The sequence below is a fragment of the Microcaecilia unicolor genome, chromosome 1 (genome assembly GCF_901765095.1).
Source record: "Microcaecilia unicolor chromosome 1, aMicUni1.1, whole genome shotgun sequence".
NCBI lineage: Eukaryota > Metazoa > Chordata > Amphibia > Gymnophiona > Siphonopidae > Microcaecilia > Microcaecilia unicolor.
In genome coordinates, this window is record NC_044031.1 from 305,815,380 (window position 1) to 305,833,591 (window position 18,212).

Here is an 18,212-nt window from a genome sequence, read left to right on the forward strand (position 1 = left end):
AGCGCACACAGTTCTTTCGTGAGAGTCATCGCGGAGGGCGTGGCTTTTCCGCGGGAGGTTAGTATTCAGGCCACAATTCCCAATGAAGGTGTGCGGGCTCAGGCTCTGGTGCATGTTGGGGCTCGGCTGAGTCTGTTTTACCAGAGTTGGGCCCAAATCAGGTCAGATCAGTGGGTTCTCAAGGTGTTTCGAGGCGGATGTGCGCTGGAATTCGAAAGCTGTTCTCCCGAAGTGTTTCTGGAATCCCTCTGTCGGTCTTGGAGCAAGAGGGCAGCAGTGAGGGACACTCTGCGGTGGCTGCTCGCGTTGGGAGCCGTGGTTCCTGTTCCTTCAGATCAGCAACGCTCAGGGTGCTATTTGATCTATTTTGTGGTCCACAAGAAAGAGGACACTTTTCGTCCCATTTTAGATCTCAAAAGGGTCAATGCGGCACTCAAGGTGCCCTCTTTCCGGATGGAGACGTTGCGGTCGGTCACTGGTGCGGTCAGGAAAGGAGAGTTTCTCACTTCCCTGGATTTGACGGAAGCTTATCTTCACTTTCCTTTGTGCAGCCTTTTGGTTCCAAGTTACAGGATCCGATTCGTCGGTTCCTTGCAGAGAAGGCGCCGACGGCCCGTACTTATCGTCAGGTCCTGGGCCTGATGGCGGCGACCATAGAGGTAGTTCCGTGGGCCAGGGCGCACATGCGTCAGGTACAGTCAGCTCTGCTCAGTCGTTGGTCCCCTCTGTCGCAGGACTTGGAAATGTGTTGTCCGCTGTCGGTGGCCCCTCGTCTCAGTCTCCGCTGGTGGCTCAGTCCGCGCAATTTGGGAAAGGAATGCCGTTGGAGTCCCCACAGGGGCTGGTAATGGTCACGGATGCCAGTCTGCAAGGTTGGGGGGCACATTGTCTCAGTCAGGTAGCTCAAGGCCGGTGGTCTCGGGCAGAAGCAGAGTGGTCCATCAACCGGCTGGAAACTCGGGCCATTCGGGTGGCGCTCCAGGCCTTGACGTCGGTGGTTCGCCACAAGGCAGTCCGAGTGCTCTGTGACAATGCCATGGCAGTAGCATATGTCAACCGTCAAGGGGGGAACAAAGAGCCTTGGCGGCGCAGTTGAACTCATCTTCAGGCTCTCTTGGCAGCGCATGTGGCCGGGGTAGGTCACATAGATGCAGATTATCTCAGCAGGCACACTCTAGATCCCAGAGAGTGGTCTTTTCTTCGGTCAGTGTTCCAGTGAGTTGTGTCGGTCTGGGGACTTTCGGTGATCTTAGGGCAACGGCTCGCTATGCGCAAGTTCAGAGATTTTTTTTTTTTTTTTTTCAGTCGCTGAAGAGACCCTTGAGCGGAGGAAATCGACACTCTTCTGTTGCCTTGGCTTCGGGAGTGACTGTATGTGTTTCCTCTGTGGCTGTTAGTCGATCGAGTAATATAGCGCATCGAACATCACTCCGGTTGGGTGATTCTGGTAGCTTCGGATTGGCAGCGTCGACCATGGTATGGAGACCTGGTGCGGTTGGCAGGGGCGGCGGCCCTGCCTTTGTTGGGATCAGTTCTGTGTCAAGGCCCGATAATCATGCCGGATCCGGCTCGGTTTTCGCTTATGGCTTGGCTCTTGAGCGGCACAAGTTGAAGAAGAAGGGGCTTTCGTCCAGTGGCTTTGCTACGATGTTGAGTTGCCGTAGACGATCCACTTCCTTGGCGTATGTCCGGGTTTGGAGAATCTTTGAGCACTGGTGTGAAGACCATCGAGTTCGGCCGTTTCACTCTTCGGTGGCGGAAGTTTTGGAATTTTTGCACGATGGTGTTGATAGAGGTCTGGCCTTGTCTACACTGAAGGTTCAGGTGGCAGCTTTGTCATGTTTTCGTGGGAAGCTTCAGTGAAAGTCCTTCGCGTCTGTGCCTGAGGTAGTGCGTTTTTTGAAGGGTATTAAGTTGCTGCGTCCGCCTCAGTGACGGATGGTGCCTCCGTGGGATTTGAAGCTAGTTTTGGATGCTTTGATCAGGCCTCCGTTTGTGCCTCTGGTATCGGCATCTTGTAAGGATTTATCTTTAAAGGCGGTCTTGTTGGTGGCGATTACTTCAGCACGGAGTGTTTCAGAGCTTCAGGCTTTGTCTTTTAGGGAACCATTTTTGTCCTTTCTGAGGGAAAGGTTTCGTTGCGGACGGTGCTTTCCTTTTTTGCCCAAGGTGGTTTCCGAGTTCCATGTTAATCAGGTCATCTCTCTGCCAGTGTTGGGTGATATGGCTGGAGATTCGGAGCAGCGTGGTATTGTCAAGCTGGATGTCAGGAGAGTTTTGAGTTGTTATCTCTCTGGAACTCAGGACTTCAGAGCCTCTGACCGTTTGTTCGTTCTTCATGGTGGCCCAAAGAAGGGTGCAGCGGCTCCTAAGGTGACCATAGCACGGTGGTTGAAGGAGGCGGTTGCATCTGCTTACTTGGTGAAGGGTCCTGTGGTGCCTAGGGGCTGGTCTGCTCATTCCACTAGGGGAATGGCAGCCTCGTGGGCGGAGAATAGTATGATTTCTCTGTTAGATATTTGTCGGGCTGCGGTTTGGTTTTCGTTGCATTCCTTTGTGAAGCATTATAGGATTCCTGTGCATGCAAAGGACGAGGTGCGCTTTGGGGCAGCAGTTTTGACCTCTGGCCTTAGTAGGTCCCTCCCATAAGTTAGTTACTGCTCTGGTACGTCCCACGCGTCTTGACCGGTCTGGAGGGTCGCTGAGGAAGGTGAAATTAGATCTTACCTGCTAATTTTCTTTCCTCTAGACCCTCCAGACCGGTCAAGAGCCCGCCCTGTCTGTATTGGAGGCCAGGAGGTGTGTTTGTTGGATAATTCTTGGCTGCTGTAAATTGTTGTTTCTCTAATTGCAGACTGTTTATTTCTGTTTTGTGATAGGAGTCCGGGACAGGTGGGGCTCTTCTTTGATAGTCCACCTGTAGAAGCCCAACTGTTTTATCAAAGGCAAAGGAACATGTTTCCGTAAGAGCAAGCGGAAGATGTTTCTTGTTTTTGCAGTTTACTGTGACCACGTACAGGGTTGCTAGTTGTTGTTAGTGTTTTTTGTTTCTCTGCTTTGTCAGGGGTATACTGGCTAGTGGAGGTTCTGCACAGGTTATATATACAGGCTTCAAAAGCTTAGTGTTTTCTCAGTCTCCCTCTGCTGGTAGGAGGACATAACCCACGCGTCTTGACCGGTCTGGAGGGTCTAGAGGAAAGAAAATTAGCAGGTAAGATCTAATTTCACCTTTGTTGGTGTAGCATATAAACATGTAATATAGCACAAGGTTTTTCACAGTGGCAACCTGCCACTTAAGGTGATCTATTATAATAGTTTCATCAAATAATAGTATAGAAAGCACATTAAGGGGGGTCTTTTACTTAGGCGCGCTGGCGCTTTTAGCGTGCATTAAAAATAAACATGCGCTAAAGATGCCCATAGGAATACATTGGTTTTTAACGTGTGCTAAAAACGCCAGCGCACCTTAGTAAAAGACCCCCTAAACCAGAGTACCTGTCATGACTCTGCTCTACCCTTCAACTGCCAGAAGACAGTGCATGCGCCCTCATATAACTGATTCATTCCCAAACCTACATGGCATTCCATTCCACTTTTTTTTTTTTTTTAATCTTCCCAGATATATCGTACCCCGTTGGTAAATAAATTTCTGTTCTATTCACAACAGAAGCTCAGAGCTGTCACCACCTCTCCTTGAAGTCACTTGTTGTAATACTACAAAATGTAAATCAGGTTTATATTGAATTATATACTGCGGGGGATTTTGTTTTAATTTTAGAATCTCCAGAAGACGAAACATGATAATCCATGTAGAGATTCTGGATTGAGATACTGCAAGGAATTTGAGAACAAATAGGAAAAAGTGTTTCTGGAACTGAAACTTACGATTAGAGTGTGGTTTTTTTTTTACATGGTTTTTTGACATTACAGTTATATTTTTTGTTTGGGATTAGCTCCAACTAGTGGACATCCCTGTTGCACCCCAAGAAGAATCAGCTGAATTTGAGAATTTATTGTGGTCATCGCAAAGCTAAGTATGTTCAGTTTTGGGATGTGTGTATATATATGAACAGCTTATTAAAGATGTTTGTTTGAGCTACAAATTGCTATAAAATTCAAGCTGAATTTAACTTTAGCTGCAAGTTTTGTTTATAACAAGCAGGGAATAATAGGATTTCTTTGCATCTGCTAGGAAATAGCAAAGGTAATTTGGGATTTTGTCATGCAGATCACATCCAGATACAAACAGTTTACTTCTCTGCGTTCAGAATCAAGTGGCCGACGCTCGAGTCCTTCAACCCCATGAGTTTTGCCTTACAATAGCAAAAACTGTACACCAGTTTCAACAGAGGCTAGGCATGAATTCTAACATAAGAGTAGCCATACTGGGTCAAACCAATGGTCCATCTAGCCCCGTATGCTGTTTTCCAAACAGTGGCCAAGCCAGGTCACAAGTACCCAGCAGAAACCCAAATCATGGCAACACTCCATTCTACAAATCCCAGGGCAAGCAGTTGCTTCCCATGTCTTTCTCAATAGCAGACTATGGACTTTTCATCCAGGAATTTGTCCACACCTTTTTTAAACCCAGATACACTAACCGCTGTTACCACATCCTCCGGCAAAGAGTTCCAGAGCTTAACTATTCGTTGAGTGAAAAAATATTTCCTCCTATTTGTTTTAAAAGTATTTCCATGTAACTTCCTCGTGTCCCCTAATTTTTGTACTTTTGCAATTAGTAAAAAATCGATTTACTTCTATTCATTGTACACCACTCAGAAATTTGTAGACCTTAATCATATCTCCCCTCATCCTTCTCTTTTCCAAGCTGAAAATCCCAAACCTCTTTAGCCTTTCCTCATACGAGAGGAGTTCCATCCCCTTTATCATTTTGGTCGCTCTTCTTTGAACTTTTTCTAATTCCATTATATCTGTTTTGAGATACAGTGACCAGAACTGAACACAATACTCAAGGAGTGGACGCACCATGGAGCGATACAAAGGCATTTTCCTTGTCATCAAGCAGATGAAGCCATTACGTATGGGTTATGTCCATCAACCAGCAGGGGAGGTAGAGAGCACTCAAACTTTCACAGTGCCCTCTTGGCCAGCTAGCTCCACTGCCTCTTCAGTATTCTCTATCTCCCTTAGCAGGGTGGCTGCAGCTTGTTCGAGCTCCAGAAAAATCTGCCGGGAGGTGGTTCCTGGCTTGCCAGTTGTTAACCGGGGTGTTGGAGGCTATAGCAGCTTCACTTTAAAGGCACATAGGTTAGCCCTTTCCCTGCCTTACCCATACCTCTGTGGATGTGGACATATTGCCTTGCTTTCCCTGTCCTTACCCACCAACAGTGGATGCAGGCATATAGGTACACCCTTTCCCTGCCTTTCCCACTCATCTGAGCCTCCGGAGTCTTCAATACCTCTGCTTTCCTCACAGCTTAAAATAAAAAAAAGTCGCGTCGCGTTTTTAAACGCAGAGACGCTGGAACAGAGGTTTTTGACCTGATTTTTCAGCAGGATCGTAGTTGTACACTAGATCCTTTGAGGTAAGAGTGTTTTCCAAGTCCTCCGGGGTGGGCCCGCGATCGGGGCGATTTTGGCGCGAAACCGCCATTTTGGAATTTACCGCCGTTTTTCGGCGATGGCTGCGGACAATGTAAAGCGCTGTTCCACTTGTGGCAAGCGCAAATCAGCAGCAGGGCTCTGTAAATCGTGCTGTACTGGCGTAGGAGCCGGCCCGAGCATGGCAAGCGATGTTTCTTCCCGCTCTGAGCTGGCAGCGGGCGCCATTTTGCTTACACCGCATGGCGCGGCCTCCGTGGACACGGAGAGACCTGAGCCAGGTGGGGCACCTCGAGATGAGGTTATTTCAGGAGTGGCTAGCACCGGACAGGATTTGGGTGCCCAGGGTGATATTTTCTCCCTGGATTTTGTGCTTTTGCTGCATAAAGCATACATGATGAAAAGAGCCCTTCCTCAAGGGTCGCCTGAGGCTCCTCTGATTGCCCCCCCCCCCCCCGATGGATTCTGGCCTGGGACTGCCCAGTGAGGCTTTTTTCCCGGATGCTTGGCCTAAAGATAAGCGCAGAAGGGTTAATTCCCCTTCAGATTGTGGTGCACCTTTCCCCCCCCCCCCCCGTGGTCGGGGTGTGAGGATTCGGAGAACTCTGACAGACGTTCTTGGTCTGAGGAACCAGAGTCAGGTGCGGATTTACCACAGGATCTGGATGATCCCTCCGCGGTGAGGATTTTCCACCATGATGAGCTGCCAGTGCTTATTTCAGATACCCTGCAGGCCCTCTCGATTGAAGATCCTGACAGTGGCATGGCCTCCTCGTGTAATCCCAGGATGGCTAGTACCAAGAAAGCTGCTCGGGCCTTCCCTTTGCATGACTCCATCCTAGAACTTGTTTCGGCTCAGTGGGCTGACCCCGAGGGACCTTTGAGAGTTTCCAGGGCTATGGGGCAGTTATACCCTCTGCGTGAGGGACATATGGCTCGTTTTCAAATGCCTACAGTGGATGCCCTAGTCACTGCGGTGACAAAGAGAACTACCCTCCCTGTTGAAGGAGGTGTTGCCCTGAAGGATGTTCAAGACCGTAGGCTGGAAACAGCATTGAAACGGTCCTTTGAAATTGCAGGTCTCACTGTTCGGGAGTCTGCATGCAGCTGTTATGCTGTGAGAGCCTGCCTAGCTTGGCTGCAACATGCAGTGGCTCAGCCCGGAGATGGAGCGGAGCCCTTCTTGGATGTGGCTCCGCGGATGGAGGTGGCCTTGTCCTTTCTGGCTGATGCCCTTTATGACCTTGTCAGAGCTTCGGCTAAACAAATGGCAGTAGCAGTGGCGGCTCGCCGTCGTCTGTGGCTATGACACTGGGCAGCGGACATGGCCTCTAAGCAAAGGTTGGTGAAGTTGCCTTTTCAAGGACTTCTCCTATTTGGTGAGGAGTTGGAGAAAATTGTGAAAGGCCTGGGTGATCCAAAACCCCAGCGCTTGCCCGAAGATAGGCAGAGGCCTTCCTCTAAGGGCCAGGCGGTCCACTCCTCGTACAGACCTCGCTTCCGTGAAGCTAGAAGGTACCGCCCGGGGCGTTCTGCTGGGTTCACTTCACGTGCCCGTGGTCAGCAGAGGAACTCCTTTCGCTCGGACAAGCGTTCCGCAGCCGGTGGCTCAAGACCAGGAGTTCAGGGGCGACCCTCTCAATGATGGTGCGCCGGCCCTCTCCTCGATGCTTGTCATCGGAGGACGGCTTTCCCTCTTTGTCGAGGAGTGGGCCAAGATTTCCTCAGATCAGTGGGTTCTGGACCTGATCAGAGATGGATACAGAATAGAATTCAACGCCCCAGTAAGAGACGAGTTTGTGGAGTCCCGATGTGGTTCTGCCGTCAAACGGGCGGCGGTGGAGGAGACTTTACAAGGTCTGATTCAGTTAGGGGCAGTGACCCCGGTGCCTCCCGCCGAGCAAGCCTGCGGCCGATACTCCATCTACTTTGTGGTGCCGCGAAAAGGTGGGTCCTTTCGCCCTATTCTGGACTTAAAAGAAGTGAACAAGTCCCTCAGAGTGCGGCATTTCCACATGGAATCCCTGCGCTCCGTCATTGCGGCGGTTCAGCCAGGAGAGTTTCTCACGTCTCTAGACCTGAAAGAAGCTTACTTGCACATACCGATTTGGCCCCTGCACCAGAAGTTTCTGAGGTTTGCGGTGTTGGGAAAACATTTCCAGTTCAGGGCCTTGCCTTTTGGCCTCGCCACAGCTCCCCGAACCTTTTCGAAGGTAATGGTGGTAGTAGCTGCTTTTCTCAGGCGAGAAGGTATCAGGGTTCACCCGTACCTAGACGACTGGCTCATCAGAGCAGACTCTGCAACAGAGAGCTTACAAGCTTCAGCCAGAGTGGTCTCAGTACTGCAATCTCTAGGCTGGGTCGTCAATATGGCCAAACGTCACCTGACCCCTTCACAATCTCTCGAATTTTTGGGGGCCAGGTTCGACACAGTCTCGGGCTGTGTGTTCCTACCCGAGCTAAGGCGGTGCAAGCTTCAGAATCAGGTCCGTCTGCTCCTGAGGATGCCCCGCCCGCGAGCTTGGGACATTGTCCAGCTGCTGGGATCGATGACAGCCACGATGGAAGTGGTACCCTGGGCGAGAGTGCACCTGAGACCTCTACAGAATTCCCTACTCCGGAGATGGTCTCCTATTTCTCAGGATTACCAATGCAGACTTACTTGGCTCCCTGCGGCCCGTCTCAGCATGGAGTGGTGGCTCTTGGACAGCATGCTGCGGCGAGGAATGCCGCTGACGCTCCCCGTTTGGTGCCTAGTGGTAACGGATGCCAGCCTGAAGGGCTGGGGTGCACACTGCAAGGGGAAGCATGCCCATGGTCTATGGACACCCGAGGAGTCGGAGTGGTCCATCAACCGCCTAGAGTTGAAAGCGGTGTTTCAGGCGCTTCTGGCCTTTCAAGTGACCCTGGAAGGATTGGCTGTCAGAGTGATGTCGGACAACACGACAACGGTGGCCTATATAAATCGACAAGGCGGAACAAGGTGCAGAGCACTAGCCGCGCAGGCCGAACTGATTTGCCACTGGGCCGAGCTGCATCTTCAGTGTCTGTCGGCAGCTCATATTGCAGGTCAGAGCAATGTGCAGGCCGATTTTCTGAGCAGGCATCAGATCGATCTAGCAGAATGGAATTTGGCAGACGAAGTATTCCTGCAGATCTGTGCCAAATGGGGCAAGCCCGTGATGGATCTAATGGCGACAAGTGCCAATACCAATGTCCCGTGCTTCTTCAGCAGACGGAGAGATCCTCGCTCGGCGGGGTTGGATGCCTTGGCTGAACCCTGGCCTCCGGGTCTACTTTATGTGTTTCCCCCATGGCCCTTGATAGGGCGCCTGCTCTTGCGGATTCGGCTGCACCCAGGAGAAGTGGTCCTCATCGCCCCGGATTGGCCAAGGAGACCTTGGTATGCAGACCTCCGACAGATGCTCCTGGAGGCTCCTCTGCCGTTACCTCTGGTACCGAACCTGTTGACTCAGGGACCGGTAGCCATGGAGGACGCCGGCTGCTTCGGTCTTACGGCATGGCTATTGAGAGGGCGCAATTGAGGGATAAAGGTTATTCCAATAAAGTTATTTCCACTCTCCTGCAAGCCTGCAAGCGGTCCACTTCCGTGGCTTATGCCAGGATTTGGTGCCTGTTTGAGTCTTGGTGTGCTTCCAGAGCCATGGCTCCAAAACGGGCTCCTGTCTCGCCGATTCTGGACTTTTTGCAGGAAGGTGTACAAAAAGGCTTGGCCTATAATTCCCTGCGGGTGCAGGTGGCAGCGTTGGCCTCCCTTCGTGGTAAGGTGGAAGGCGTGTCTTTGGCTGCTCACCCAGATGTGGCACAGTTTCTTAGAGGGGTGCTTCGGCTCTGACTTCCAGTGCGAGCACCCTGTCCAGCTTGGAACCTGGGGCTAGTTTTGAAAACCCTGCAGGCATCTCCTTTTGAGCCGCTTCGGCGAGCATCGGAGAAAGATTTGACACTGAATGCCGTTTTTCTGGTGGCCATTACCTCGGCGAGACGGGTGTCAGAGCTCCAGGCGCTGTCCTGTAGAGACCCATTTCTGCAATTTTCAGAGTCCGGAGTCACGGTTCGGACTGTGCCTTCCTTTATGCCTAAGGTGGTTTCAGCCTTTCACCTAAACCAGCCTATTTTCTTGCCCTCTTTTTCAGAGGAAGAGTTTCCAGAATCTTTTGGGCAGCTGCACCTTTTGGATGTGCGCAGGACTCTGCTGCAGTATCTGCGAGTTACTAACTCTTTCAGGACTTCTGATCATCTGTTTGTTTTGCTATCCGGTTCTCGCAGAGGGTCTCCAGCATCTAAAGCCACTATTGCCCGCTGGCTCAAAGAAACTATCTCTTCAGCTTATCTGCTGGCCGGCAGGGTTCCGCCTGTAGCCTTTAAGGCACATTCTACTAGAGCGATTTCTTCCTCTTGGGCTGAAACTGGAGCACTCTCTCTTCAAGAGATATGCAGTGCAGCAACATGGGCTTCTAAGCTCTCCTTTGCCTGACATTACAGGCTGGATGTGGCTGCCAGGAGGGATGCGCGTTTTGGTGCACAAGTGCTAGCGCGTGGTGTGGCTTGTTCCCACCCTATCTAGGGATTGCTTTGTTACATCCCATACGTAATGGCTTCATCTGCTTGATGACAAGGAAGGGAAAATTAGGTTCTTACCTTGGTAATTTTCTTTCCTTTAGTCATAGCAGATGAAGCCATGAGCCCTCCCTGTATGATTGTCTGTATGCTGTGAATCTGTTTTTCAGGTTCTGTTCTAATTTCCTGAAGTTCCTTCCTTGGGAGAAAGTTGGAAAACAATCTTCAGGATTCATGTTCAGTTTAAATTTAGGAGGATGTGTTCATTCCCTTCAGCATGTTTTTTTTGGAGGATGTGTTGATTCTCTCCAGGAGGCGCGTGTGTTCCCCTCCAGTTCTATAAATAGGAGGATGAGTTCATTCCCTCCAGTGTGTTGGGAGGATGTGTGATTCCCTCGAAGAGGCGCGTGTGTTCCCCTTCACTTATACAATAAGGAGGATGAGTTTATTCCCTCCAGGAGGATGTGCATTCCCTCCTTTATGAGTTCATGCCCTTGTGATGGGCCATCGTTCGCTGTGAGGAAAGCTCTTGTGATTCCCATTGCGGTTTGCCATACTGCTTTGGAAGCTTCAAATACTGAAGAGGCAGTGGAGCTAGCTGGCCAAGAGGGCACTGTGAAAGTTTGAGTGCTCTCTATCTCCCCTGCTGGTTGATGGACATAACCCATACGTAATGGCTTCATCTGCTATGACTAAAGGAAAGAAAATTACCAAGGTAAGAACCTAATTTTCCCATACTACTACTATTACTACTATTTAGCATTTCTATAGCGCTACAAGGCATACGCAGCGCTGCACAAACATAGAAGTCCCTGCTCAAAGAGCTTACAATCTAATAGATAAAAAATAAATAAAGTAAGCAAATCAAATCAATTAATGTGGACGGGAAGGAAGAGAGGAGGGTAGGTGGAGGCGAGTGGTTACAAGTGGTTACGAGTCAAAAGCAATGTTAGAGGTGGGCTTTCAGTCTAGATTTAAAGGTGGCCAAGGATGGGGCAAGACGTAGGGGCTCAGGAAGTTTATTCCAGGCGTAGGGTGCAGCGAGACAGAAGGCGCGAAGTCTGGAGTTGGCAGTAGTGGAGAAGGGAACAGATAAGAAGGATTTATCCATGGAGCGGAGTGCACGGGAAGTTGTGTAGGGAAGGACGAGTGTGGAGAGATACTGGGGAGCAGCAGAATGAATACATTTATAGGTTAGTAGAAGAAGTTTGAACAGGATGCGAAAACGGATAGGGAGCCAGTGAAGGGTCTTGAGGAGAGGGGTAGTATGAGTAAAGCGACCCTGGCGGAAGATGAGACGGGCAGCAGAGTTTTGAACCGACTGGAGAGGGGAGAGGTGACTAAGTGGGAGGCCAGCAAGAAGCAGATTGCAGTAGTCTAAACGAGAGGTGACAAGGGTGTGGATGAGGGTTTTGGTAGAGTGCTCGGAAAGAAAGGGGCGGATTTTACGGATGTTGTAAAGAAAGAAACGACAGGTCTTGGCAATCTGCTGGATATGAGCAGAGAAGGAGAGAGAAGAGTCAAAGATGACCCCAAGGTTTCGAGCTGAGGAGACAGGGAGAATGAGAGAGCCATCAACAGAAATAGAAAACGGGGGGAGCGGGGAGGTGGGTTTGGGGGGGAAAATGAGAAGCTCGGTTTTGGTCATATTTAATTTCAGGTGGCGTTGAGACATTCAGACAGCAATGTCAGACAAGCACGCTGAGACTTTGGTTTGGATGCAAGGTGAGATATCAGGGGTAGAAAGGTAGATTTGGGAGTCATCAGCATAGAGATGGTAGGAAAAGCCATGGGATGAGAATAATGAGCCAAGGGAAGAAGTGTAGATAGAAAAGAGGAGGGGACCAAGAACAGAACCTAATTATACTAATTTCGGTTTTATTCACCATCCCTTTCCTAATAATTCCTAGCATCCTGTTTGCTTTTTTTGCTGCTGCCGCATATTGGTTTCCTCCACCAAAGTGCCTAGTGGTTCACACACTCTGCAGGCTCATAGTCTCTCCATCATTAATCTCTCAGAGCAAGGGATACCTGCTTTTTTCTAGCCTCAAAGCGTTAGCCCTAATGATATGGAAACTGATCAGCATTTAGTCTCTGCACTAGGACTTCCAGCATGTATTCGTGCTATTTTGCTCTAAGAATCTACCAGACGTGCCTGTGCCTTCATTTCCTTCTGATATTATTGTACACTATTTATACCATCTCTGTTTAGGTACTTCAGGTTTCTTCCATCGGAGTGCATCTTGGTTCTATCATACTTGTGGATAGGCTACCATCTTCCCAGTGTCCACTTGTTTCTTGATTCATATGACCATTGCAGAAACCTCTGGTGCCATGGGATCTTAATTTTGTCCTTACACCCCTAATAAATCTGCTGTTTGAGACAGTGGAAATATTCCGGTGTGTAATATTTTTAGTGGCATTTACCTCGGCTAGAAAAATTTTGAAGCTCTAGTTATGAGCTTTATATTCTGTTGCATCATAACAAGATAGGTCTCCAAATTTATTTTGAGTTTTCACACCTTTCCATGTTAGCAAAGAAATAGTGCTTCTACTTTCTCTGTGAAGTATCATAAGAATCCACAGAAGAGCCCTCCACACTGAGCTGTAAATGTGCTCCTGCCTATTACCTCAAAAGAACTGAATGTGTCTGAAAATCTAAATTGGCATTCTATCTGCCAAGCCAGTTCTGTTATAAATAAACTGGTGCGCCTTTCACTACTTTAAAAAACAAAACCAAAAACTCAACGAATCAGCCATTTTAGTTCAGCAGCTCTTCTGAAAGTGTGGCTCACCAGATACTATTTCTAAAGCAGTTACCTGGTCCTCATTTTGTATGTTTATATTACATTACTGTTGGCAAATCTGATACCGCCACTTAACACCTTTTTTTTACTCTGATGTGAGGGCTGCTCATAGACCATAGATAATACATGAAAAGCTGAGCAGCCCTGAGCTTGGGAGACACCCACTTGTGTGCGTGACTTAATCTTGCTTGTCAATGAATCAGCACTGTTGCTCATGTACAACAGATTTTTTTTTCATAGGCATACAATCCCTCCCACCTCCCCAAGAGTTTTGTTCTATCTTGAGCTAGAGAAATAGGTGAGGAAGGAATGGCACATGATCAACTGTGCACTGGGCTGTGGGAAAGCAGTTCATCTTGGTGACGAGCAGTGACATGACATCATCCCCCCCCCCCCCCCCCCAGCTTTTGTGCATGATCAATTGTACTTCCATAGCCTGTTACAGGTGAGCAACAATGCCTTCTGTATGATCTAATGTGGGTTTTTATTTTGTTTGTGTTTCTGTTTGCTGTTTAATTTTGTGGTACTGTGTGTTAAGTACAGACTGAAGGAGTAGCTTAATGGTAAGTAGTGGGCTCAGATCTGGGGAGCCATGTTCAATTTCCATTGCAGCTTCTTGTAACCCTTGGAAAGTCACTTAACCCTCCATTGCCCTAGGTACAAAACTTAGATTGTGAGCCCACTAGGGACAGAGAAGGTACCTTCATATAGTATGTACAGTGCTGTGTATGTCTAGTAGCACTGTAGAAGTACTCAGAGATGGTTTAAAAAATGATCAAATAAAACCAAATTAAAATGAATTTTCAACATTGTAGCATAAGATTATATGACAAATTAGGAGAACTGCCAGCTTAATTCTGAGGACACTCAAACTTTGTGTTTATTATGATAATAATAATAATCTTTCAGAATTGGAAAGAATTTATGCATAAGGGGTTGACTGGTGGCAAAATAACTCTGAAAGTTTTCACACAGAAAGAGATGAAACTTAATAGGGAGGTGGGGGTGGAGACCAGTGAAAAGATGCATGGTGTTGGGGGGGGGGGGGGGAGATGATCCAGATCAAACCAGGTGTTCCATGTATATAAGTTCCCCCCCCCCCCCCCCCCCCAAAGATTCATCAATGTATTTCTGTGGGAGGAGTTCCAGCTTCTGCAGCATAGGAGCTTTCATTCAGTGAAACAGCACATAAGGAATTCTCCTTTCAAAACTGCCTCTACCCACACTCAAAACTCTCTGGCCACAATTATCCCCCTATCCACAGTGAACAAAGCTTCCCCCCTTCCCTCTCTCCTCTAGGTCAGACAGAGGCAGCTCAGCTACATATACTCATGAGGAAGGGTTGGAAAGAATTTAATGAACCATGCTCCGCATGCTTTTCCCACTGGTTTCCCCATTCAATTTGAGAGATGTATCCTGTTTTAGATAGTCCATGTTTGGATAATTTGTCTTCTATTTTTAAAGGGTTGATTCGGTGTTCCCTGTGACTTCAATTTAGTTGGCAGAATTGAATTGGTACAGGAGGAGAGAGTGCACAGTAGAAGACATAAATCTTCATTGTGGGTTGGTTTTGTGCATCAACACCAGTGCTGTGCACTGCCCTGCAGAGGACTTGGGTTTCATTCTTGGGTAGAAGTAGCACCCCCCCCCCCCCCCCCCGCTCGTCGTTCAACAGTGACATCCAGCGGTCTAAGGGCCTAATAATCAAAGAGACCATGGATCTTGGCCACTAGGAAGGGTTCCCTTCAGTGGCTGGGCTTAGTTGGGAGGGGAATATATAAAAAAAAAATAGGATACAAAGATCTGGTGGTGATAGAGCTAAGGCTTTGTTCCGAATGAGCTGACAATCCAAAGGAGCTGGAGAAAGCTGCTTAGCCCAAAATAAAGCTTCTTTATTATAGTGATGAAAGAACGATTAAAGGTCAAAAGAGATGACTGTAGGATTTGATAGTGAAAATCTGCTGGCGAAATACTTGCCTGAGCTTAGTAGTAGTATGTCATGGACTGAAGTTTTTACTCTTGGTTGGAGGCTGACGCTTCGATCCCACTAGTATTGCTTTGTCAGCCTTTCCCCACATGCTTTCCTTTTGCCTCAGAGCTTGCACATTTTTTTCATAATTGGGATTTATAAGTATAAGCTAGAGTGAGACCCGCTGTAGAACTTTGCTTAGGTTCTCTGTTTGTTACCATTGTTGCACTCCTGGGAAATGTGCTACATTTTTGTCTTATTTTGTGGCTCCACAGCTGATTTTTGGCTTAATTTCCTCTCCATTTTTTTTTTAGACAGAGCCACAAACCCCCTAAATAAGGATGTGGACTGGGAAGGAGTGCAAGCATTTTGTGAGCAGCTGAACCAGGAACTTGAGGGGTATGTTAACTTTGCCAGTGCACTTCATTTCTGACCTGTAGCATCCTCTGCTAGTCCAGTATGGAGACCACATGCACAGCTCTGCCAGTATACCTTAGTCCTGATCTTAAGCACCCCATGCTGTTCCAGTACTGACCTGGTCTACTCGTGCTGTTCCAGACTGAGATTCCACACAGAGCTCTGCCAGTGCACCACATTCTTGAACTAAAGCACCCCCCTTCTTTTCCAGTACTGACCCATTCTACTCGTCACTGTTCCAGTACTGGGACCCCGCACACAACTCTGCCAGTGCACCTCACTCCTGATGTGCAGTCTTTGCCCTGCTAGTCCCAGTTGTCTTGATTGACTGATGCTCATAAACTTTAAGCAAAACAAGGGTAAACATTTTAACAATAACAGTTTTTTTTCCAGTAAAGCATAAGTCAGTAATCTGTTTTAGTTGTAAAACATTGATGACAAGTTAGCCAATACATAATCAAAGATCCAATGTCTAGGATAATACTAATTCCAGTGATATATCAACTTTACAGAATACTGACAATGTTGAACGCATCAAATTTTGAACATAAACATCTCCCTCCCCCCCTTATTCCCATCCCCCCTTCTTAGTCCCCTCCCTATCCCTAAACAGTAGTAAACAGCCTCTTGTAATCAGTTTTAATTGTTGGAAATGTATAAATGTGCATTGATTTGAGCAACAGAGAATCCTTGTGATAGCATATAAATCGTAGGATTTAGGGGAACCTGAAGGGAGTTATAGTGGTTCTGCCTAGCACTACAAAACTAAGTAAAAAGTGAACAGAAAAATCGCAGGCCACTACTTCAAAACCTGCCCAAAAAGAAAATGCTTCACCATGGGCTGCATTCAAAATCCCAGAAAATAAGGGGACAGTCAGTATAAATGTAGACCTTTGCCGTGTTCCCTGAGAAGGGAGTGCATGCATGGCAGCACACCACAGAGCTCTACATGGTGGGGAGGAGGGTGATAGCATAGACTGTACAGTCTGTACTAGTACAGGCTGAGCTGCTGCTACAGGCTTTTGGTAGAATTCTTAATGTTGTTGTTGTTATATTCCCCTCAACACCTTGAGATAGGTTCGGAGTGGATTACAATTCAAAATATAAACAGTCTACAAAAACTGGGAGCTCACAATTTTAAAGTAACACAAATTAACATCATAACTAGAAAGCACATATTTTCTAAGTAGACTTGTTTTTAAAAACTTACGAAAAGTTAAATAACATGTTTGAAATTTCACCAAAGTTGGTAAAGAATTCCAAATTTGAGAGGCCTGATATGAGAATAAAGTCATTAAAAAAATTTCTTTGAACGTAAGACTCTATAAGAAGGAACAAATAAGATTTAAATTATTACGAGTATGATACTTAGACATTGATCATTGAAAACATATAACACGGAGCCACTCCTTTCAGAATCCTATGGACAAAACAACAAGGATTTAAAAGCATGAGGAAACTCTATCGAATCTACCCAACCCGCATAGAAGATGAATTGCTGTATTTTGAATGGTCCTAAGTCTCCTCAATAAATATTTAATTCAACCAAGATATATCTCTACTATAATAAAAAGCACCGCCAACGTTCTGAAGCTGACTCCGTGGCTTCACTGAAGTAAAGGGTTCGTAAGGTTTGTCAGATTTGTCAGTCTGTCACCATCTCAGCCCCGCCCTCGCGTCAAAACGTGATGACGTTGAGGGCGACGCGGACCTATCAGAGGTGCGAGGGCGGGGCTGAGAGAGATGGTGACAGACTTACGAACTCTTTACTTCAGTGAAGCCATGGAGTCAGCTTCACAACGTTGCAGGTGCGTTTTATTACACTCCTCTCAGTACCCTTCTCCACCACCGCCAACTCCAGGCTCCGCTCATTCTGCCTCGCCTCACCCTATGCTTGGAACAACCTTCCTGAACCCTTACGCCAAGCCCCCTCCCTGCCCGTCTTCAAGTCTTTGCTTAAAGCCCACCTCTTCAATGCTGCGTTCGGCACCTAACCCTTACCGTTCAGTGAATCCAGACTGCCCCTATCGGACCGACCGTTCACTTGTCTATTAGATTGTAAGCTCTTTGAGCAGGGACTGTCTCTCTTTGTTAAATTGTACAGCGCTGCGTAACCCTAGTAGCGCTCTAGAAATGTTAAGTAGTAGTAGTAGTAGTACACAGCTCCCTAATTTTGCAGTTAAACATCGCAGGGTGGCTGGAGGGAGGGGGGGAAGAGAGGGGGCAGCTAGGGAGGGAGAGAGGGGGGGCAACGACCCTGGAACTGGGTTGGGTGGGAGGGAGGGAGGGGGCCCCCCTGGAACTGGGAGGGAGGGGGGCCCTGGCACACACTCTTTCTCACACACACACACTCTCGCACCCAGTCTCACTCTCTCTGTCACACACACTCACACATTCACTCTCTCTCTCTATCACACACACTCTGTAAAACACACACACTCAGAGGAAAACCTTGCTAACGCCCGTTTCATTTGTGTCAGAAACGGGCCTTTTTTCCTAGTATTACAATAATCAAGCTTCGTTATTATTATTACATTTGTACCCCGCGCTTTCCCACATAATGCAGGCTCAATGCGGCTTACATAGTAATTTGAAATACAAAGTTAATAAGTTCATAAGAACCAAAGCTTGTACTAACAATTGAAATGACTCTAAAGAGAAGCATTTCCAAATTAATTTTGTTATGCATTATCCAGAAACATTTTTTAACAAGAATTATGTCTATCTCTTTCAAAAGATAGCCCACCTACTTTCTCTTTGTCTCTTTTACTAAACCATGCTAGTGATTCCCGGTGCGGCAAATGAGAGAAAGCCCATGGAAATCGAATGGGCTTCCTCTCATTTGCCGCACGGGAATCGCTAGCATGGTTTAGTAAAAG

At 47.7% G+C, this 18,212-nt stretch overlaps 1 protein-coding gene across 3 annotated transcripts in view; it reads left to right on the forward strand.

Annotated features, from left to right (window-relative positions):
* Nucleotides 1-18,212, forward strand: part of GGA1 (golgi associated, gamma adaptin ear containing, ARF binding protein 1) — a 145,981-nt gene that overhangs the window by 14,367 nt on the left and 113,402 nt on the right. For 2 of the 3 annotated variants that reach the window (XM_030207875.1, XM_030207865.1), the window contains exon 2: nt 15,231-15,315. In XM_030207875.1, the coding sequence (XP_030063735.1) occupies nt 15,231-15,315 (85 nt within the window). Of the gene's footprint in view, nt 1-9,624; nt 9,635-10,490; nt 10,496-15,230; nt 15,316-18,212 lie in introns of those variants that run through there. The other variant, XM_030207884.1, reaches the window with a different exon arrangement.